General features: G+C 40.9%; 1 protein-coding gene across 2 annotated transcripts in view; it reads left to right on the top strand.

The window, feature by feature from the left end:
* gnal (guanine nucleotide binding protein (G protein), alpha activating activity polypeptide, olfactory type) overlaps positions 1–24,418 on the top strand; it is a 41,608-nt gene that overhangs the window by 13,421 nt on the left and 3,769 nt on the right. For both annotated transcript variants that reach the window (XM_041055968.1, XM_041055969.1), the window contains exons 5-7: positions 5,685–5,782; positions 22,804–22,858; positions 22,974–23,047. In XM_041055968.1, the coding sequence (XP_040911902.1) occupies positions 5,685–5,782; positions 22,804–22,858; positions 22,974–23,047 (227 nt within the window). The remainder of the gene's footprint in view (positions 1–5,684; positions 5,783–22,803; positions 22,859–22,973; positions 23,048–24,418) is intronic.

The following is a 24,418-nucleotide window of genomic DNA, read 5'->3' as shown; positions in this document are numbered from 1 at the left end:
TACATTGTCACTTCGTGCCACCAGGCATGATATCCAATACAGTAGCGCAGGAACACGGCCAATCAGTAACCTGTGGCTTTCACCTGTTGGCGCCGTTTGAAAATTGGAAGCACATTTTACCTGGAAACTTTCGGACGGATGATGTCATGGTCAATCAAAGTTCATTTTAATTTCAGATCATAAGGGCAAAGCCAACTCTTGAGAAACATGATGTTGCAATGAAGTTAATTTTAGTGCTTGTTCTGTGATAAGGTGTTCCAATGAGCGAGAAGAAGTAGACAATAATCTTTGATTTCCCACATTTTCTTGATTGACTTGCTGTATATATGTAGGTGGAGACAGTGATTTTATTAGCTCAGCGTGTAACAGTATGACCATCGGTGCAATAATCAAAGATTATTCAATTCATATGATATTACACATTAAAAAACAGCAAATCATCTTGAAGAAACTCTTCATGTTAAAGAAACTGATGAAGATGTTACTCGTACAATTTCTCAAACTATTGCCATTCATCATAAACAGTGACCCAACCAAACTTTGTGTTTTCTGTCCTCTGCCATGATAAATGTGTTATATTGCCGTATCATTGTAACCTGTCCAGTCTGTGTTGTTGATGGTTATTGCAATAATAGTTGAAATCATTATAGTTTTTACCAAATTAAATAGCGATACTCTGTGTACTGGGTATCATATATTGGATGTTACTTTGGTTATCGTGTATGGTCATTTGACAAGACAGTGTGGTTAAGTTTTTCCATAAAACGTGAGTGTGAGAGAGAACAACATTGTGGTGTGATGTGTCTGGTTATTTAAATAAGAGGGTGACAGGCAGCAGAGCTGCGTGGTGTCAAGTTCTACTGAAGATGTTATTGGTGGAGAAGTTGGTGTCGCTTTTCTCAAGCGATAGATTTCTTCCTGTATGGTTTTTGTTACTGTTGACACTCTGCTGTCTAAATTTCATGAAATATCTTTTTGGCAATTTTACATGGTCAGTTTTTGGTCATTCAAGTCAAAAAGAACAGGACAGGCCCGGAAACGTGAGCTACACTGCCAGAAGTTTTTTTAAATTGTAGGGTGGATTTGTGTTTCAGATTTTAAAAACTAGATTTGCTTGTATTTGCAGGACTGAGAACCTTTTTTAAGACAAGTTTCCCCTTGTCCTATATGCTAATTGACACGCTTGGTTTTGACAGCCTTCAGTCTTTATCATCAAAGCATCCCTTTTCAAAAACTTTTTTCCTACAGTAGCCTGGGAAAACACAAGGCCCGTGGAAAAGAAAGCACAGATACAAACGGTCATCTATGCAAATGGAAACAAATGCCACTGTGGTAGCTTCGCTAGCCACCCGACAGTGTCTGTCAACTGAAGTGGAGCAAATTCAAATGAGCTCTGGCCCCTGTTTTGCACCATGTAGCGTTCTCTCTATCAGACATGTTACAGCCTAAATGTGGTGTTCTCCATTTGAGGCTAAAACGAGCAGGTCACTGTAAATACGGAGTAGCATTTGAGACCAGTTAATGTTTCTTGAATACACTTCCAACAAAAAGACAAGGATTAGGTCCACAAAGGTTTGCTCTTTGCTTCAAGATATGAATTACAGTCTGTTGCTATATTGCTGCAGAAGGTGAGCTTCAAATTATGTCCAGCCCCACCCTTTACTGTGAACTGATCCACTTTCGTGTTTGGGTGCAGAATTACTGTACTGATGAGTAGTTTAAATTTTAAACCGTGACTAAATGTGTGCCCATCAGCGATTGCCAGCGAGTGTGTAACTTTATTTAATGTTGTCTGATGCCAGTTTACAGGCCAACCCGTAATTATGACTTTCTATTAGAGAACATGACCTGATTTATGCTTCTTCTGTTCTCTACTACAGCCGTGAAGGGTAACACCTCTATAGCATTCCCCTGTTGTTAGCCTCTTAGTGATTTCCTCATGATGAAGCGCTTGAGTCCTAGAAGTTTGTTTTTCCTGCGATTGATCAGTTGAGGATCTGTGATGTGGGGCAAAGGGTGGCACGAAGGGCTGCTCCGTTTTTGGAACCACGTTATGAAAGATGAACAGTCTCTAACAGTCGCTCCCTCTCTCCTTTTGTTTTTGCTCTCTTTTTTTTTTTTTTTTGTTAGCTAAATTTGTCTGTACTCTTTAACTGAGGTAACCCATGAAAGTCAGGTCTCTCTGTGCTGGGTGAGTGTTATCTAACACAGATATTCTATTCAAATCCAATAAATGAGATGATGATGGTTTTCAGAGGAGCTGGCTGGTTGTCTGGCTGGCTATGTATGGAGGGATTTGAGGTTACTGGCCATCGCTGTACATTTTTGCTCTAAGGCCAAAGGTCCCTTTAAAACTTTACTCAGAGGAATTCCAGTGTCCCCTTGCGACTGAAGATGCAAGCCATTTGCTCCACAACTTTGTTTTGCCAAGTTGAATCAGATTTAGGCCATTTTGTTCTCTGTGTCAGCCTGACCTATATGATTCAAGTGAAACATTACATCACACACACCCAACTTGATTAACATTGAGACTAAGGCTGGACTGAGAATCGGTCCTAGCAGAGCGACCAGGGAATCAGCATCTCGTGGCTGCTCATGGAGTGGAGGTGAACTGGGAAGAGCAGAGGAAAGAGTTAAAAAAGCTTGTGTTAAAGCAAATTCCCTCCTGGTCTCTTTCTGTGTTATCAGTTCCTCTGTAGGGCACTGCAGCACACACTGCATTTATTCAAAGGCCCAGTGTCACACGCCTCTGTGGAAAAGAGCCCTGAGGACCATACTCTGCTTTTTTTTTTTTTTTTTCCCTTCTCTGCCCCTTCCACCCTCTACCCCTCGTCCTCCCTCCATCAAGTCCCAACGCTTGATGTCTTCGACGAGCCCTTCTTTGGGTTTTCAAGCCCCTGAGTGTCTGCTGGTATAAAACATTTGGCTAGAAGTAATAGAAGAAGAATGTAATCAGCACTGTTGATTCTTATTGATATTAGTTGAGGTGGGTGTTAAAGTTTGACTGTAATAGAAATGGAAGCAAATACAGGCAAGAAAGCAAATATGGCCCCATTTTCTTTGTTAGTCAAGAGTTCGGTGCAGCAGGTAAAATGCTACGTTGCAGGAAACTGAACCATGGTTGTTGAATTTAAAATAATGTATGACCACACTTACAGATACCATGGATAGCATTGTAGTGTTTTTGTTATTCCTGACTTATGGCTGAAAAGTGAGCCTATATTTATCTGTAACAAAAAAAGTACATCTCTCTTTCTCTTTGTGAGACTTTCTGTGTGGACTGGATCAGTGGATTTCCTCCATGTTGAACTTAATCACCGGATCTGCCGAGAGGAGCTCTCCCGGAGCATGTGATCATTTATCAGGCTCCTTCTCCCTCTCTCTCTCTGGTTCGGGGCTACTTTCACCCTCTCCCCACTTAGAGCGCAGAGCCAGTGTTGAGCGCAGAGAGTCATGTGGTGGTTCCAGGCTAGAGGAGGAGCCCATCTGAAAGACATGTGCACAGGAGGCGACGAGATATATTAGCCCAATCATCTTTGTTTAGGGCATACAGAGAGTCCTGGGAAATGTCTCAAAGTCATTGATAAGATGAGTTCTCCTCATAATGCTCCCCATTGTCCAGGAGCAGGAAGTCAGCTGAAGCACTGAGACTATGTATAGTCATTTACAGCATCAGGCCTATGGATGGATTTTGCACAGCAGGAGTGCTGGCTACATGTGTATATTTTAGGAAGTGTAATTAACTTTTTCTGTTTCTATTCTGTAGTGTTATCTGATTTCGATCACCGTTAAGCTATAGCATCTAAGAGTACCATCTTTGTTGGTTTAGCTTAGAATTTAGAGAAGAGAGCTTGTGACCAGAAAGTCATGAGTTTGAATTCAGGAACTGTTGGATAAACCTGTATCGAGGAAGTGAATGAGAAACTCAAATCACCTCCCTCTGCTACTGCTGAGAGAGGTGTAAAGTAAGGCTGCAACTAAAAATGGTTTTCATTATCTATCAATCAGCCAATTAATTTCTCAATTAATGGATTAATCATTTGGTCTGTTAAACATCAGACAACCTAAATCACAATTAAATGTCTTCTTTTGTCTGAACAACAGTCCAAAAGACAAAAATATTTAATTTACTGTGATGTAAAGCCAAGAAAAGCATCAAATTCTCATGTTTGAGAATTTGTGGAGCTGTCAAATTTGAAATCATCTAAATATTTGGCAGTTAATTTTCTTTCAAGCAGTTAATGGATTAATCGACTAATCATTGCAGCTCCAGCATTAAATAACTAATACTCTCATTACTGTATACAGTATTAAATAGCTTTTTCTGGTACTGTTTTGGAAATATAAGATCACTATTTTTGCTTTAATTGGGCAGATTTCTGATTCAGATTAATCGGTAAACAATATAATTGCTAGTTGCAGCCCTAAATGAGAAGGATATGACGTTTAAGTTTACTGTGAGCGTCTCTCCAGTTCAACATCTTCAAAAATCCGCCTTTCTTTTTTTCTCTTCTGAGAGTGAGATCAGTCTCAAGTCAGCGCATTAAGTTGGAGATGGGACGTGGTTAGGTTAGCTTCGCTTAGCTTAGCATAAAGCCTGGTAGCAGGGAGAAACAGCTAGCCTGGCTCTGTCCACAGAGAAAAAAATGCCTACTCACAACTTAAAAGCTCAAGCGTCAGCATATTATGTCTTTTTGTTTGTTTAATCCATACACAAACAGAAATGTAAAAAACAATTTCTGGTTTTTCTGGCCAACACTGTTGTGCACTGTGTCTTGCACAGGTTTCCAGATGATACACATATATATATATATGTATATATATTTAAAGGCTTTATTTTACCAAAACTGACAGACTCCAGGAACCTGCACACTGTCCTTGTGCCCAGTACCCGTTTGTCTGGAAGTAATACTAGTTTTTCTGCTCCTGCTGGTGGTGGAGCTTGAGCAAAAACAGTTCTCTGGACCCTATCACCAACAGTAGAAGACAGTGGTTGTGCTGGGCAGTGTTTGTGTACTGTATGTTCTGTAATTGTGGTACTTGGTATAGTGTAAGAACAGTGTGAGTGATGATCCTCTTCCCTTGATAAATTAACATTAAGTCCTATTTTTAAAGGACACATTCTGAATTTCATTTTTCTTTTTTTGGTTTTTAGATTTTAGTAGTAGTAAAAGACTGCTTAGTATGAAGTTATTACACACATGACAGACCTGCTCTTACCTTTATTTTGTTCAAAGTGATTGCTGAGGTCACATGGGTACTGACAATGGCAATAAAGTGAGCCATAGTTTATGCATTTGTGTTTAGGTCTATGTGAGTAAAGTGCATAGTTTCTTCTTATTTATACATCAACATGTGCTGTGGCAGAAAGGCAAATGAAGACCAGTAGACTCTGTTTTAAAACCAACCTCACACTCCTATAAAATCCTGTAATATACTTCAGGAGTCATACATTACTACTAATATCTGTTCACAAAGCAAGTTTAGGTGGGTTTTCCCTCAGTCTCAGTTTCTGAGTATGTGCAATGTGTTTGTCTCACTTCATATTGCAGACCTGCTTTCACGCTGTGAATGTGATTTCAAGGCCCCTGACCTTTCCACAGGACACTCCAAGTCTTTATGTTTTCCATGATATATTATGATCTGTTGTTTGTTTCTTAATGTCTTTATTTCTCTTTCCTCAGGAGTTCTTTGATCATGCAAAGAAGCTGTGGGATGATGAAGGAGTGAAGGCATGCTTTGAGAGGTCCAATGAGTACCAGCTCATCGACTGCGCACAATAGTGAGTTCAAACTTTAAAATAAATTTTGTGGTGTGAGTTTGAGCTTCGAATACTTTCAGGTTTACAAAAGATTGTTCTTAAGTACATGCTTTGCTTTATGTACTCAGCTATTTGTGCAGCTATAAGATACTGAGAGGAGGATAAGTGAGCTGGTTTACTTTTGCAGCCTATAAACTGTGGTCTTATCCCTGGTCCATCCGTCCTCTTTGTGTCGTGTTTGACGTGAAAGCTCTGCAGTGTGTGCTGGTGTCATGTCATACATGAATATGGCTGAGATATGTTTACTCTGGGTGTGGCAAGGCAAGCAACAGTTGTATCCGTCCTCTGGAAAATTATACATATATTGTCTCACGAATGTGTGTTTGACATTTCACCATGGCAATATGCAAAGCCTGCTCTGGTCTGTATTAAAATGTGCAGTGGTTGAAGTCATTGGAACTGTATTGATGTATTTTTTTGTCCATAGAGCTGCATTGAGGCTGTAGTTAAAGTTAGTATTTATCATTTCAGAATTGGGGGTGGAAATAATCTACCTGTGGAGTTAATAGACTAAATATCAGTGTGTCTGGCTGGACAAAAGCTATGTGGGTCATGATTTGATTTTGGCTACCACCTGTATAAGGTTTTTCTTAATACAATTGTATTTAAGATACTGTAGTTATGAAATTCTGATAACTGCAGTGTGGCAAGGTGCAGAAACTGATGCCTCTTTGCACGGTGCCCCAGATTGTATGGAAGGCTCCTACAGTACCTTGGGCCACCATAGGGTGCTGGTTGTGCACAGTGGAGGCCCCCACTGTCGCCTGTAAAAGGAAGTTTGGATATGCAAAGTGATTCACTGATTACAGTGCTCTCCTTCTGCTTCCTCTCTGACTCACCTCTGGATTCACATGTAAATATGAGGACATGCACATGGTACAGACTCAGGAGTGTGCAGCCCACTGGAAGTTGTCCCCTCCCACCCCAAAGGTTGGCTCCCTTTATCTCTCAGGGTTCGGTCAAAGGCACACTTTATCAGTGACTGGGGATATTGTCTTGTTGTCAGCGATCTGTGAGCCCATGTTACATGGGTGTAGAGTTGAGATGTTTTAAAGATGGTATAGCACGTAGACAAACAGTCTCTGTACTCTTTTCCTGAATATCTTCCGTTCCTTGAACATAAATTTGACTTCGGGTCAAGTCTTCCCTGGTTGCCCTGCCTGAAAGCAGCTTCCATAGAAAGGAGAGAGATAGTCAGGTGATGGTTGGAGAGTCACATGAATCTGTAAGGTGGAGCTGTTACAGTCCGGGGCCTGTGTTTGTCTTTGCTGCTCTGTCTGTGTTTGTGTGAAATACGACTGCACGATATGTAAAAAAGCACATTGTGTTTATTTCAGTCGGTATTGCAGTACAATAATTATACCAAATAATGTTGAGGTATTATAAACATTTAAAATCTATCTTCCTTTTTTACATCATTGTTACAGCTCTGTAAACGCACTGGTCTTCTGAATGCTGAAGTCAGAAACCGTGCTCCATATTGTAATAACTGAAACCGCTGAGGCTTGCAGCTGTCTGAAGCACTGGAAATACAGCTGTCCTGTGACATGAGTAAACATTAACAGAGTGAAATGAAGACAGGGAAAAGGATACAGTATTTAAATTGGGTGGTCCTGGTTTATATGTGACTTTTCTGGTGTTAGAGTACATGTAGTTTTGAACTTGATCGCTGTGCTTTCTGTGTTCTGTCTGCTCTTATGTCGCAATAGGCAGCATTTCTTTTCCTTTTCTGTCCAAAATACTGCCTGATGACTGATGCTTAAATATTTCTTTAAAGTTCCAGTCGTCCCCACCATTTTCAGTCTCCCCCCTTCATGCTGTCCTCCTATCAGTGCCTGTCTGACTGTTACGTTGCTGCTCCTGATTGGTTTACAGCTGGTGAGCAGTTGTATGTTTGGACAATAAGTCATCATTTTAGTGGTCTGCATAGCAGATAAATAATGACAATAAATAACAGCTTCATGATGGTTGAGTGTTCAACTGTACAAACTGTGATTTCATTTCCTACATGTTGTGTTTTCCCCTTTCGGATGGCATTTCAGTTGTATGATACTGACTGAGTTTTGTTGCTCTGTCTTGTCTGTAGTAAAGTGTTTATGTGGTTAAGTGCTGTGAATTTACTAGAATACAGCACAGATATGCAGAATCTCGAACGATAAAAAAAAAATCAGTCTGTTTTCAGTGACAAGAAAGACCAAGCGTCTCAATACCTGCCACGATTTTCAGATTAGGAAAGATCAGGTTTCACATTTGCAATTCTTTTGAAATCTCACTCTTCTGTGGAAACATCACAGTATACCTCTATTGTCAGCGTCATGTTTGATTGATGTCTGGAATTTGTCAGGCTACATGGCCTTTCACTTACTTCCTCTCTCAGTTTTAACCTCTGTATGAACTCTTTGGATGGAGGGCATTCATAGATACTATGTCCTACATGGCAGCAGACCTGTCTGTGTGTAAAGGAGCAGCCCCCCCCCCCCCCCCCCCCCACACACACACACAGACACACACCTATTGTTGTTATGACCACTTAACTACACTAAATGTTCTCAGTCACTATGCTGGAAGTAGTGAAACACTCGCAGACGGCCTCAGCAGCCAACTGGGTTAAAAGGGAGGGAACAGAGTTCATAGGTTTGGATTCAGGCAGTATTTAACACATTTTAGGTTATTTAACTATAAGGGTCTGAGCTTGTCCCATCTTGCTCTTATAAACCTGTCCTCAGTCCAGAAAGTTGTCATTTCTTCTTTTATTTTTGCTCTCTTTACCTGTTCTCTCTTATTTTACGTATTGAACCTCCACAGACTTGTGTTTGTGTAGTAGGTTATGTCTTGGATCACAAATGTGATAAGAGTGCTTTCAGTTGCACTGAGAGCAAATTAAAGAGGAAGTTGGCTTGCATGTCGCTTTTTGTGGGAGGAACAGCTCGGCAGGCAGCGACTTAACGTGCTAACAGTGTGAGACAATAGATATATTGTTGAAATCACCGTCAAATCAAAGGGGAAGAAATTTTAGTTAGATAAAGCTAATTGTCATATCTGCATTTTGTGAAGGCAGAGTGTATACCTCTGCCATTTCATCTGTGTTGTCCTTCACAGACCTTGCTCCACTGGTAGAAATTTTTTCCAGCAGGCCCAACACTGGACAACCCATTGGACAAAGGCACAGGAAATAAGTATGGGCCGATGGCGAGTGCTTGTTATGCCAAAGAGCATGTCCATATCGATGCTTTTGGAATCCTGTCACCCATTGATCCGCCCTCTGCATTGCACATTTATACGTTTTAAGAGCACAGATATGTGTCTGCCAGTTGATTGATTATGAGCTATTTTCAGCTGCAGTGGGCTGGTTCCATTGCAATGCCTTGGATGTGTCAACGGCAAAATCAAACTCTTTTTCACACGCAAATCTGAACTCCCAGGCCTCTCGCTTCTTTTTTTGTTTTTGTGGTGAGTGTTTGTTGCAGTCCCCAAACAAGTATGACGCAATTTGTGGCACAATTCATATACTAAGGTATTTTTTTTACTATAGTGGATGATTGTTGTCCAGTGTTAGAGGCTGTTTGGCCTGGGATGAAGCACCCTCTGTGTTGGTGTGCGCTGTGGCTGGGATGCCAGGCTGCAGCAGCAGCAGGGACTGGGTCAGAGGAGAGCTGCCCTGGATCGAGACGGTGCTGGAGCTGGAGTCTGAGAGTGTAACTGTAGAAATGAGGCTATGAAACAGCTGAGCGATACAGCTGGGCTTTATTCCTGCAATGAGAATGAAACCTGGGATGGAGATAGAGCTGATGCTGGGTTAGGTACAGGAGGCTGATAGAGCTGAAGTACCCTTTAGATGTCAAAAGACAGCTGACTATTTAAAAAACACCATGCTTTTTGCCTCAAGCACAATGTGCTGTAGTTATTGCAGTTTACCAAATATTCTTTCAGTGTTTGGCAGAATGGAATAAGTGATACTGATGAGAAACATTTATTTTACCAGCTTGAAATAGCTTGATTAATTATACCTTTGTCTACTCAAATCAAATGATCATTCTACTGTATTTGACTAAAGTAAAGCCTTCTACAGTTATTAATTTCCAAAATCCCATATGGACTGAACTTTGATCATGTCTCCACACCACCACCACACCACCATAGCCACCTATTGATCCTAATGAGGATTAAATAGAAGAAGTAAAGATCAAATCTTGAGGAAAAGAGATGGCTATTCAGGGTGAATTGGAAAATGGGTTTATTAAAAGATGATAATCACAGCAGCGTGTCCCGTTTCCTGCTGGAAATGAATCTGTAACAACTTTCTGACTCCCAAAACCTTGTACCTGAGTTTTTCGTAAATCGGACGTTAAGTACAGTCAGTACACAATATGTTATGTTTGTTATGTTTTGTCGTTTTAGCGATGATCTTATCTATTAACAGATTAATTGTTTAGGCTTTAACTTGTCAGGAAATACTGAATATGTCAAACCTCAGTTTCTCAGAGCTGAAGGTGAAATCTTTGAATGTCTTGTTTTGTCTGACCAACACTCAGAAAGCTAAAGATATTCATTATGATATGAAACAGGAAAAAAAGCAGCAAATCTTCACATTGTAGAATCTGGAACCTGATTTCAGAACCTATATTTTTGCCTACTATTAGTAGGTTTCTAATAGTATTAACTATTTGTTATAGCTGTAATATAAACTGAACTGATTTCTCCAAAACATCCTTCATCTGCTGTTCTCTGGGCTTTTGGTGAATGAAACTCATAGCATCACAAATGTGTGAATTTGCAAGGAGCATTATAGATGAAGATGTAGTGTGGCTTAGATGGTCCAGGATGGAGAAGTACAGCTGGGACAGGACAAGTCTCCAGCAGTCCTGGAGATGGGGTTGGGTTGTGGATAGACATATCTAAGGCTGGGTCTGGTTCTCGGCCTAGGCTGGGGCTGGGGTTGGGGCTGGGGTGTAGTGCTGGTCACGGGACTCTGTCACCAGCCTGGGGGCCACTGACACAGTCATCTGGGGCAGTAAAGTGCTAAGAATGGCCGGCATTGTCAGCCAGCCCTGGCCCCTGAAGGGCCTACAGAAACAGAGGGGCTAGGCTTCGCAAACAGTGGCTCTCCTCAATAAGGAGCCTCTTCTGTTCACGGAAGAGCCCGAGAGAGCGATATTTATACACCGGCTTCATGTCACCGCTGCTTTTTTCTGTCACCAATAAGTTGTTTGATTTCTTCATGTTTTAGCTGATTTGATGTACAAACCTAAAACTTGGGGATGAGGCAGACTGTGACCATCTTCTGAGCTCTGGGTGCTTCTTAACATGTCTGAACAAATCTGTGCGTTTATATTTCAATGTAATAACTTTTTTTTTCATATTGGTTATCAAGTTATTTTTAATGCATGAAAAATGGATTTTCCACTGGGATGTTTGTCTCACTGCAGCCAGAGCAGCATTTGAAATTGTGTTAAACCTTCATGGACTGTATTGTTTTGTCCACTTTAGGGCTGTGCTTAGTTTGAAAATCAAATCTGAAGTCACAATTTGAATTTATGTATCTGAGAAGTATGAAGCTGTGAGCCTGTTAGGCAATCACAGTCTGTACAGTCAGTGATGTTAACTCCATACCTGAAAGACAGTGATGGACAGGTATGGATAGGTGGCAAAAGAAAGAACAAAAACAACCTGTTTGGTTAATTTGATTTCCACAAAGTTAAACAATTCTGCTAAAATAAAATTGAAATGCATAACTATCAAAATCCAAAACATTTGGTAAAAGTGTGTTTATTTCTGATTCAGCCCCCCTTTTCATATCTTATATTTGTTGAGTGCTTTAGCCTTTTCCAGCACACAAACTCTTAAAAATAGCCTAAATGTTTAATTTCAGTTTATTGAATCTCTTTAGCTATTTTTGCTAAATTCTGTGTCAGTTCTTTTAGTCTTTTAATAAGGAAATAAATTATGTCAACTAAAATGTTTACTATAGCGGCGTTCTAATCATAATTATAACTACACTAATTGTAAAAAAAAAAATAAATACTTTATTCATAAAAAGAATCATAAAGGGCCTTAATCCAGATTAACAAAAACCTTTGTGTCACTTGCTAAAATCAGATGACCCTGCTGTCAGCTGACTGAGAAATAATCAAAGGGGGCACTATGGAAGTGTGTGGGTGTGTGTGTGTGTGTGTTTGAATATATCTGTGAGTGTGTAGCTGTGTGTTTGTGTGCATGATTTCTGAGGAAGAGGAAGGAGTGGTTTTGAGCTGAACTGTAGAATCTGATCTACTGGAAGCGCAGTGGGACTCCATCTACACAAACCACTGTCCTTAAGGTTGTTAGAGCCCCCTGTGGGACTGACTCTCTCTCTCTCTCTCTCTCTCTCTCTCTCTCTCTCTCTCTCTCTCTCTCTCTCTCTCTCTCTCTTTCTCTTTCTCTTTCTCTCTCTCTCTCTCTGTCCCCCACTACCCCGTCAGTCTCTCTCCCGCTCACTCTATCTATTCAGTCCTCTCTTGAGGCCAGAAAGCAACAGCAGAGAGGATGTTGCAGAACACATGAGAACACGTCTTTCCCTATATGAAGTCCAAATCGTGTGTGTGTGTGTAAACCCTTTTCAGACAGGGCATCGTTTAAACATTTAACACAATGTTTAACAGTAAGTCCTGAGATTTTGTGTTACTGTAACAGTTAATAGATTTTTCTGTCCATTAGTTAAGTGTTTTAAAGTGCTGTGGATGTTGTAGAAGTTGTAGATGCGGGGTGTTGAAAGCTCTCTGCCTGCCTGGGCATTTGGAAACAGTTAAGAGAGCCTAAAGCTGCTCAGCATAGCATGCTACATGTCACAAGATTAGCTACACTGCCAGTGTGTTTTTATTTTGTTTCTAGAGACCAGAGGCTCTGACAGACTGTATTTAGTTTAGTCAATGAGTTGGATCACATTAGAGAGACTGCACTGCCCCATGAAAAAAGATATACATTTTGAGTAGTATATTTGAAATGTAAATGTATATAAAAAAGTATGAGAAACTGAAAACTCTTTTTGCTCCACATATCAAATTAGCAAAATGTTATGTTTAGTTTGTTTGTAGGTTTGTGTTAATTGTTAGTATTGTCTGGCTGATCCTAAACATGAACGGCGTCGCAGAGAAAAACGGGAATTTATGTTCCACTTAAAGAGGGAGAATTGTAGCTATAAATAGATTTTTATTTTTGGGTTAAAATGTGCGTCCATTTTAAAGGACAGACAGAGACACAGAGCGAGGCTGGTGAATGGCGGATATCTGTGAGTCTGTTACTGTGTGCCGACTACACCACACACACACACACACACACACACATACCTTTCTCTCTTTCTCACACACACACACACACACACACACACCCTGCTGTTGACCAGGAGTGTAAAGGCACAGACTGCTGGAGGACAGCAGTGGCGCTGCAGGTTCCCTGCTCAGAGATTGTGGAATGGTTGTCCATGGACCCCACCCCCCCCTCCTCCTCCTCCTCTCTCTCTCTCTCTCTCTCTCTCTCTTCACTGAGGCCCCCCCCTCCTCTCTCCCCCCTCTGTCGCTCCCTTTTCTCCCCCTCCCCTTCCAACCCCCCCACCCCCCTTAGAGCTTATGTAAACTAGCTGTGGAGCCAGGGCAAGCTGAGGCTATTTTTAGCAGCAGCACTGCAGAGCAGAAACTGGCGGAGGGTCACGTGTGCGCAGCCGAATCAAAGGGAGTATCCCGGCAATGCGCTGTAAACAAAGGGAAGGTCAGTAGCAGAAGGTGAGACACAAAACGCCTCTGTGTTGGTTTTGTGAGTGTGTGTGTGTGTGCGCGACGACGCACTGACTGGCCATACCTTCTCTTCACTTAATGCCCTGACATAAACAAATCATCGCGAGTGTATGAATGCACCCATATGCTTTCCTGCTCGCTCTGTCTCCCCCTACTCCACACACACACACACACACACGCACGCACACACACACACACACACACACAGAGAGAGACAGCTCAGCCATTTCTTCCACTGTTAGAGACAGAGAGGGGGGAGCTGAATTGATCAAAGCAGGGTTTGACATGCGAGGAGACATTTTGCTGTCTAATCATGACAGGGGCTCCCAGCTCCTCACTCTCTCCCTGTTGCCTATCAGAGCGAGCAACACCAGACTTGGAGCCGTGCAAAATCCACCAAAAAGCACATGACCATGTGTGTTTAGCATTGACATTAGCATGTTTTGTATCGCTTTTGATTTCAAACCTGGCTAGCACTGAGGCTAGCAGTTAGCCGTGTCCAGCCACACCCAGGCAAAAGGTCTCCCTCCACCTCAGCCACTTGCAAGCAATCCTCAACTTTCACCTCCTGTGGAATGTGGTCAGAGGGGGGCACAAGGCTATTTATAGAAACCTTTTATATTTTTCTGTCACAGCGGTTTGTTTCTCTTGACAGATTGAGCTGTTGGCTGTTTCATCAGGCTAGGCTGAAGGAGGTAGCTTGGAGGCTAACTTAAGTAAACATCTGGCTCCAGCACAAGCCATGGGTCAGCGGTTTTGGTTCAATGATTTATTGTTGTAGGCATTCTTAACCTGGGTTTCTGGAGCAGGGTTAGGGGTTGGGGTTAGGGTTAGGGTTAGCCTAACCCTACTGATGACCACCAAATAAATACTGGTCCGTATCTATTTTAAAGTGTCCTGACAAGATATTATGCTATGTCAGGGGAGTATCCAGTTTCTCTTTGTTTGAATTTGTGGTTCTGCAGAGCAATACTGTACTGTAGTCTAAGGCACTATTTATTTAGAAATTTAATTCCAGTCCACACTTGATATGTTTTTACTGCTGTTACAGGTTAAACAAAGGCGTAACATACTTACATGTTCCTCTGTGCATATTAGTAATTATATTTATTTAGTAATGAGTCTTCCTGTGTGTGCTGGAGCATAAACACTGGAAACTTAAGCCAAAACAATTAATTAGTCAGTAAACATGAAATTAATTTGTAACTATTCTGGTAACTGATTAGTCATCAATCGTCAAGTCATTTCTCAAACAAGACTGCATCTGACTTGTGAGGATTTGGGGCTTTACTTTGTTGAATGTGATTCCAGACCAAATTTCTTTGGGCTTTTGAGTGTTGGTCAGACAAGAAAAAGCAGTTTGATAAGATCACCTTGAGCGCCAGGAAATGGAGAACATTTTTTTTTTTTACAATTTTCTGATATTTTATCAACCATATAAAACATAATAGAAAATGATAAGATAATGAGATACTGGAAACGACCTTACTGAAAAATATGAATTGTCGACTATGTGTAAACCTATAAACAGTTGGTTTGGTCCGCTATTTCTAGCCCAGTGTAGAGCTGCAACTAATGATTATTTTTATTATTAATTAATCTACCGATTACTTTCTCAAGTAATTAGTTAATATTTTGGTCTGTATTTCAGGGAATTGTGAAAAATGCACATCATATCCTGGAAACAGCGGATGACAGCTTTAAATCGCTTTTGTTGTCAGAATAAAAGAACAAAACCTAATGTTAGTGTTATGTAAGACATAGAGGGGAAGCCATCTTTACTTGTAAGAAGCTGGAACCAGAGCATGTGTTGCATTTTTGCTTGAAAAATGACTTAAAACAATTAATTGAATATCAGAACAGTTTGATCGACTAATCAGTTGATCAACTAATTGTTTCAGCTCTTGTCCAGTAAATTCTGAAAGTGGAGATGAAAACAAAGGAGCATCACATATGCTGGAGCTGGAGTGTGGAGTGAAATGAGGAGAGTGATAAATTAGCTCAGGATCAGATTTTACTGAGTAGTAAACTGATTAGTATAATTTTCACAATGAACCACTGGAATAATCTGCAGTACCCGTGCTGGTCCTCTGACCCTGTTCTCACCTGTTCACTGGCAAAGTAATGACACTGTACACTCATTACTCTGTACAGATATCCCACTAATCACCATCACATCAAATCACCTCAAATCCATTTCCCCTGATCTGCTGGTATCACAGAAACCACAGAGTGATATAACTTGGTAATTCGCACAGATTAGCTGCATCCCGGTGTATTATATTTAAAGCTGCTGTGAGTTTTTGATTTGGGATGTTACAACGGCATCACAACGTCACCACAGTTACCACTCGGTCATTTTCCGGCGTGCATTATCGTGGCCGGGCCCTTCTCACGGGACTCCTGTTGACTGCTCCGTGACTTGTAACATCCTTATCAATTATCCCCACGGTTCAGCTCTCAATTCATATAACCCTGTGCGTCTAATTTATCACAACTGACACTGTGTCTTCCGGTTTGTGACACAATCCAGTAACTTTGTTTGTCTTTCATGCTACACATCACAGTCCTCCCTTTACTGAAATTATTATTATATTATTCTTATTTTTGGTAGTTTGCTCGAAAACAGTGACACTCTCTAAAATAATCTGTCTTCATGTGCCTAAATTTGCTGTGCCCTCCCACCAAACACACACACACACACACACACATACACAGTGACACACATACAGTGTAGAAAGCTAGCAACAGAGCATGGTTCTGCTTTGTGTTGATGTATGGGAGAGTCTGGGAATGGAAGGATACAAGTGCAGCTTGGCTTAGGAAGAGACAGGGGGATAGAGAAAGAGAAGGAGAGAGAGAGGAGTGGTATGGACTGACTGGGGTTGCCATGGGAACCCAGCTGCTAAAAGCAGGCAGGGTCAGTGTGGAAGAGAGGCTGTGTGCAGCAGGAGCGAAGGGATGCCACCCGGAGGCCTGTTTGTTAACTACACAAACAGCGCACAGGCCTGCACAGCTCCAGTTCTGACTGAATTTCATCCAGAGAAACTACGTTTCAGATCTTTAAATAAGATTTAAAAACAAAAGAAAGAAAGAAATTAACTCATTGTTTTTATTTTCTCTCCTCCTGTGTAGTTATGGATAATCACCAGGCAGTTCAGGCTGCTCAGCTCGGTTCAGGCTTATGCAATCTGTACTGATACTGTAGACTCCCCTCTCTGATATTAGTTGTTGGTTATTGAGTTTTGATTAGAGGAAAAGAGGAAAAGCTCATTTTCACTGGGTCACCGGTTGACTTCCTAGCGGAACAACTAATTTGACATGGAGGCTGCGGTTGTTTGCGGGCGAGAGAATAGAAACCTGCTCGATATTGTTGATTAGACTATTTTTACTTGGTTTTCTATTTTTGGCGCAGACTAATTCAGTAGCTGACAGATAGTATATCGATGTTGGGCTTCAATATTATTTAGAGAAACCCATAAGTCAATTTCAGTGTGAGAACTGCAGTTGGGAGCTCCACATGGGACATGGTTCAGGCCTGACAGAATCCCCACTGTGGCTCAAACGCTGAATTTGGGGGCTGGGTCTATTTTAAGCAGAGGTAATGTAATGGTCCACGTAGACACTGAACAGAGACAAAAGGGCATTACAATGTATTTTACATTTTTATACAACACCTTTCAAAACCATGACTTGATGCGGCCCTGGAAGGCGAATTGGCTGCCTTGAGATAAAGCAGGCACTTTTGTTTACACAAGATTTGGTTTGACTTTCAGGAGTGTCTCCGTTCTTGCTCCTATATTTAGGAAGTACCCACTGAGCCGTTGATGGATTTGTCTAGTTTCAGATCCATCTCCCAAACTGCACAGTGTTCCTGTTTGGATGGATGAGTTGAACCCCGGGCTCAGATCTTTCCACCAGGTGACCAGGATCCTGCGCAGCTCCACCTTCACTTTGTCCTGCTGCACGTGGCTGCGTGTGCTGTACCAGCTCAATACCTCTGACAGCCTGTGTAATGTGATGAACCGTGTTGTGCAGCTGGTTTTGTTCATGTGCTGGGTTTGTTGTAAGAGAAGACAGATAAGGCATGAAGGAAAAGTTTTTAAACTGGGATATTAGCTTTTAATTTTAGGAATGACCCAAGTAGAGCTGAAATGATTATTCAGATAATTGATTAATTGGCAGAGTTTTTGTAATTTTACACAAGGAAAAATACCAAACATTCAGTGTTTCCAGCTTCTCCAATATGAAGATCTGCTAATTGGCTTTGTTTTATATAATAGTAGATTCAGTATCTCTAGGATAGGAGACTGTAGGAGGCTGTTGGTTCCTAGAAAAGATTATAGGAAATTATTATGGGCTTTTTTTTATTACTTTCAGACATTTTATAGACAAAATAATATGAATAGATTAATTGATTTAAAATGGTGAAACTGGATTTTGTTTGTTTTGTGTCTTAGTTATTTAGTGTCATGTTTCTGGCTTTGCATTTCCCAGACATCATTTGTTTGTCAAACAGTGTGGTTGGCACAGTGATGCCATTTGCTGTCAATTTCCCGTAAATGAACTTTGAGTCACTTTAGGTGAGGCTGAATGTTGCTGCTCAGGCGGCTTTTGATCCCCTTTTTATTCCAAAGAAATCTCACGATTTGATACTTCAAATGGCTCTCTTTGGTCACGGCAAAATAAATATGAAATACAACTGAGCGACAGTAAATACATGATACAGAAAAATATGTAAAAGCCTGTAAACTAAAACATTTAAATAAAGCTTTCAGTGTGATGGTGCTGCTGCCGTGTCCAGCAGTGAGTTTTAAAGCGCTGTCACCAGTCGTTGGGAGACTAAAGTGAAAGTCCATTATGCTGGCCTGAGCGGCTCAAAATATGGAAACTATTGATTGGATCCTCTGCTCTGCTAATTAAAGATGGTCCACTATTTGTAAAAAGTCAACCCAATTATCAAATGAGCACATGAGGCCGGGCGCTGTTGGTTGGTGTGAAGGTTGACTGTCTGTTGGGGGGGACTTTTTTCCAGCCTTTACTCCAGCATTGTCAAAACTTTTCGCTGTCTTTTTACTTTTTCTACATGTTCACAAGTGACTCATTGTATTTGGACATATGAGGTCTGGATTTTGGCACAGATTCAAATGTTTAAACTAAATTGTTGTTGTTTGGTTCCCTCCTTTGCCAGTTGGCTACCGTATCTTGTTTGTAGCTTTATTTGCATTCAGGCCTGTTTGTTTATTTGTTGTGGCTCTCCAAAAGCGACATAATGGTACAAGAGCTTGTATCAACACTCCGGTTCAGGAAGAAGCCCCCGTGGAGCTGGGTGACCCATGTCCCCAAGCCCCGGTATGAAGCGTTTTAATACCTCCACCTCTCCACTACCATCACCACCATCTTCCCTCTGCCCCCTTTTCTGCTCATGTGGGGGCTGAGGCCTGACCCCCCCCCCCCTCCCCAGCATCAACTGTCCCTCAACATATTGGTGTGTGTAAGATTCTTGCTGTGTGTGTGGGTGGGGAGGGGGGGGGGCAGCGTATTCAGGCTTGTGTCTGTGTTTTATGGAAAGATGAGGCCAACAACACAGAAAGACCAGGCCATGTCAAGTGATACTGTCCACAACAGAGCCTATACATAGCAACACAGACTGACCCGCAGGACGAGTACAATGTGTTTTGGCTAAATACAGAGACAACCCAGCCCTACAGACAGAAAGAGAGGGACTGTAATAGACAAGATAGTAGTGGACTTTTTAAATTTAACTTGCCAATTCAGGACAAACTGTCATGGAATAGTCGAATAGGCCTCTCTGTGTAAGGAGAAAAAGATAAATGGGAAATGACAGCTGGATTAATGCTGCTTCATGTTTGCAAACAGACGTTAAAGTGTGAAAAACAAAAGACAAATTCATAACAAATAATAAATCATAATGTTCCATGTAGGCACTGTAGACATGCTGAGAACAAAGTGAAAACCCTGTGGCCTTTTATTTCTCAAATCCACTAAGTTGCCCAGAATGACCACTTAACATAATGATCTGGAAACTGTTCTGGGAGGAAACTGAAGAAACCACAGATTTCGCTGGAACTGAAAAGCAGGTCAGCCATAGTCACTGAAAACTGCACCTAAACCTTTTGATAAGGATTATCTGGACGGCAGTAATCAATGTTATCTTTACGGCATTTTTCCTGGATCCAGGACTATATTTGGCTCTTCAGTGCTCTACCAATAGTACTTCTGTCACATGGCAGTCACAAAGCGCTCAGTAATTATAACCTAGCTAGGTTTCTGCGAGGAAGGCTTACTAAAAATACTCCCACATTGTTGCAGAGATGGGGCAAAAGCTGTAGGTTTTCAGAGGTTTTGCCTATGTTTTTGTGTGTGAATACGTGTCTGTGTGCTCAGGCGAGATGAGTGTGTGTGAGACACTCCATATTTTATCTTTTCAAATACGCTCTGATGGGTTTGCTGGTTGCATTTGTCTTTTTTTTTTTTCCCAGAGAAACGCTAATTGGAAAAAAAAAATAGATGCATTTAGTTTTGTGATTTGCTAAATGTGTTTCTTGAACCAACTTGGTGCATAACTGCAAAGCCAGGACACACAGATTTTCCCTTATCCAGTGAAGTTCAACAAATAATTTCAATGTATTTCCTACTTCCTAAAACATTTTGGAAACCTGCATTGTTCACATCAGCTTCTTGTCTTACTCTTGTCATGTTTTTTCCATGCATTGCTACATTTTAGGATACCACAAGTAAATTAGTGAGATAAAGGCGGCAACAAATATTATATTGATTACAGATTGATGACAGATCTTGGCGTTGTTCAATTATTTTTGCTTGAAAATGACTGAAACCCATAATAGATTACATTATTTTTCTGTCGGTTGACTAATCAGTTACAGGAAGCAAAAAAATTATGAGCATTTGTTCATCAACACGTTTCTGTTTTTTTTTTTTAACAGACTCAGGGGTCTTTAAGCTGCAGGTTTAGGTGCTTAGTGTCTGCAGAGAGGTTAAAGTTCAGGTCCAGTTCAGTTTTGCAGCTCAGCCAAAAAGTAACAAGTGTTCGAAGGTCGGGGTGTAAGTTAAAGGCTTGGGCTCCTCCTCTGTAGAGAGAAAAGAATTGTGGGAATTTTACATTCTAGGTTAGACCTCTGATCAGCCTGTGGAGATGACTTGGCACACGTATCTTGTTTGGTTAATGAGTACATAGTGTACCGTGTACTAAAATAATAAATAAGCAATTTTTAGATTCTGTGGTAACATTTGGCATGCACTTATCATTTTACACAAAATGGCTAAATAAACTAAACATTTAATCAACAGGTCAATAAAAATATTATAAAGATGCACTAATAGTTTTTAGCAACAAAAATCATATTCAGTTTTTTATATTAAATTCAATATAGACTGCTCATTTTGCACATTGTCATGAAAATTTACTTTAAAGGCTCCTTTCCTTTCCCCATACTAAACGTACTGGGGGTTGTGTCTGGTGCTACAGCGGATGCATCTACTGCATATGAACATGAACTCTGTGTGAGAAAGTGGAGTGCTCTTTCAAAAATAGCCTTACTTCTCCTTTTGTGTGGACTGTGTGAGGCAGAAATAAAGTTGGTGTAATGAAAACATTGTTGTCAGAGCACATGAGCAGTGTCTCTGTTATCTAATGGTTCATAATGGAGCATTCATTCTCAGTCATTTAATTCTAGATGGGTGTGTTAGGTGCGCTGCTTTTAAGGGCTGAATTGAAGATGAACTGACAAACTACCCCAGGCTGAAACCATACAGAAACCCAAACCCTGACTTATAATCTTATGTGCATCGGGTTTGTTGAAGGCTGCAGCCGTGCTGTCTGTTGTTGTCTGTTCTGTGGCATCCTGAAGCCACAGACGGTTTGGGTGAGAAATGAGGGATGGTGAGATACAGTAGGCTGTTTAGTCCACATCTGTGTCCTACATACCAGAGTCACTCACCAACTCCAGCCGTAGGCTGGGAACTCTTCAATAAATACCTGACGCACCTTTATCTCCTCTGCCGTATCTTTTAATGAATTTACTCTCAGAAAAATACACTTTTCATCTTTTCTTTCTATTATAGTTTTATTTACTTTTTTTTAATAGTGTTGTTGTCAGGTCACTAATATGGCTATGACCTGGACTACACCTTATTTCCTATCTTTGATTTAACTTAGGATGAATCCAGGGTAACAGATGGGGCTGAAACTAACAAGCAGTTGTCTGAAATGCCCATCACAGCTCCCCAAAGTCCAAAGTGACATATTCATATCCCCTGATTTGTTAAACCAGCCTTCAGGCACACCCAGTTTACTTCTAGCCCTGGTGTGGTCCACTGTTGCCCTCATAGTAAGTCAGTTAAGGTAACAGAAAGCTAAATTTACTGAAGGGACCTACTGAATGTATTTAATTGATGTATACATGACGTATACATCTGTCGCATCAAATACCTTTTTCAGTGCTTTTTCCGTAGAAGTGTATTCATACAGTCTTTGGTTTAGCCTCTATGTGGCCTGGTCTTTTCATGGTGTGATCCAGACCATCCACGGGCCTGAGTGACTGTGTGTCCCCAACCTCGGTGTCCTGAGCCTGCCTGCTGTGCTGCAGAGAGGCCCAGCTGCTGCTGCTGCTGCCGCCGCCGCCGCCGCCGCACATGCTCTCTCAGTAGTGAAGAGACGGCAACAGCAAGCTGCCTAACCTCCACAATAACCGCCTTATGTAATCACTCTGGCTAGAGACAGACCAAAATAGCTCAGACTGAGCAGCCCTGCCCTCTTGTGGTAACCATCTGCCTTAACACCGGCCTGTCAAACCTCTACAGGGAGTCAGACATGGCGGCTGCCTCTTGCAGCATTCACTGTAGCTCACATGAACTAAATATTCATTTCACACACGTACGGCAAAGGAGATGGATTTAATAAATGAGGTCACGTTTGTTGTGTGATATGATTTGTTGCAGTTAATGGATAAGTTCATATAAATGGATTCATTTGTTTTTGGATTGGCTCAGTGTGAAAGTGTCTTTGGGTTTTCCTGTGAGATGAACTGTTTCTCAGTTCTTATGGTTTGGTTTTGTCTATTGTACAATCAGTATTTATGGAAACATGAACCTTAACAATGTTGTTCCTGCAGCCTATAGAAATGGATAGACCTTAGTCCAGAATCTGAATCTGCTCCGTTTCTCTCTTTGCAGTTTCCTGGACAGAATTGACTCTGTAAGACAGAGCGACTACACACCAACGGACCAGGTCAGTCCTCCTGTTCATCTGCTCAATATAAAGGCTATAAATCACCTCAAAACCTTTCTGCTTTTTATAATTCTTTTACTGAGCTGGAATTCTCCTCTGTTTTCATGTTTTACAGGACCTGTTACGCTGCCGAGTGTTAACTTCAGGGATTTTCGAGACGAGGTTCCAAGTAGACAAAGTGAACTTTCAGTAAGTCTTTGCTCCACTTTTACTGGGACATAAAACACACATGATGAAGACATGTTTCCATCTAGTTTGTTCATAGTTTATTTTAGTTATTTAATATTTTTTTCTGAGCTTGGTTAAAGAACTAGTTTCCCACGTTAGAAAAAAACACTGCCAAATCAATTTGTAATCATATAAATCATGTAAATATTAACCTGTGGTTTCTGTTGTGTAAGTTAACTTGCAAACACAAAACTTCCCAAATTTTGTATTCCCACGCAGACACAGAAACAAGAGAGGTTAATCAAAATATCTGCAGGTTTTACAGAACAGCAATCTAAGTTTTTTTTTCAGAAGAAACTTTAGAAAGTATTAAAAAAGTTATTTATGAAATGTTTCTGTGTGCGATTTTAGCAAACACTGGCCAAACGAAGCCCAGTACTATAGTTCCACATCTAACTGTATGTAAAAGTCATGTGTGGGCCTTAAATAGATCAGTTTTTGTTTTTAATCTGTTAATTTTTCCAATTTTTTTTGCTGGTACTGTTTTTCATTGCTACTTTTCATACTTTGATCATCATGACTGTGAAAAAAGTATTACATTGCATTGAATATGATATTAGAAATGAAATTTAACTCGGTGAACCCTGTAGAAAACGTTCTTCTGTCCTGTCCACATCTGGCATGACGTTCACTCTTATGCAGGAACTTTTCCTAACTCTGTCACCCAGTCCTGAAAAGGAGGCTCTCCAGGCATATTCCAGTTTGTGCAAATAACTTGCTTTCTTAAATCATTTCTCTGTACCTCCTTTTTTGCATCACTGTTGCATCAATAATCCCAGTTTTAAGAATGCCCTCTTGGGTGTTATTGCTATATTTACCTCAGCCTCGTGTTAAGAGCCTGAAATGTCATAAGTTCGTATCCCGTAACAGCAGTTTGTCCTTGAACAAAACACTGAACCCCAACATGCTCAGCGACTGGAAGCTGAGGTGGAAAAGAAAGTCATTTGTGAAATGGGACCCGAGAGCAAAAAATCAGGGGGAAGATGTAAAATTAAGGAGTCTTTACTTAAAGAAAAAAGAGAGTAAGGCTACAAAAATCCAAGCAGGTAAACAAAATACTAAATACTAATTTCTGGCTGAGGCAAAATCCAGAAAAACACAGGCAGAGCAGAGTGGAGAAAAGCTAAGGTACATAGCACAAAGACAATTTTGCCGAGGGTGATATATATATATATATATATATATATATATATACACACACACACACACACACACACACACACACACACACACACATAAGGGAGATTATGAGGGGATGTGGAACAGGTGAGCAGGGGAGGCGGAGCAGGTCAGGTGATTCGAGTGGGGAGAAAGGCAGGCAGTTAGGCAGGT

The sequence above is a fragment of the Toxotes jaculatrix genome, chromosome 14 (assembly GCF_017976425.1).
Source record: "Toxotes jaculatrix isolate fToxJac2 chromosome 14, fToxJac2.pri, whole genome shotgun sequence".
In the NCBI taxonomy this organism is placed as follows: domain Eukaryota; kingdom Metazoa; phylum Chordata; class Actinopteri; family Toxotidae; genus Toxotes; species Toxotes jaculatrix.
The sequence above is the reverse complement of the archived record's forward strand: the minus strand, read 5'-3'. Positions and strand labels throughout refer to the sequence as shown.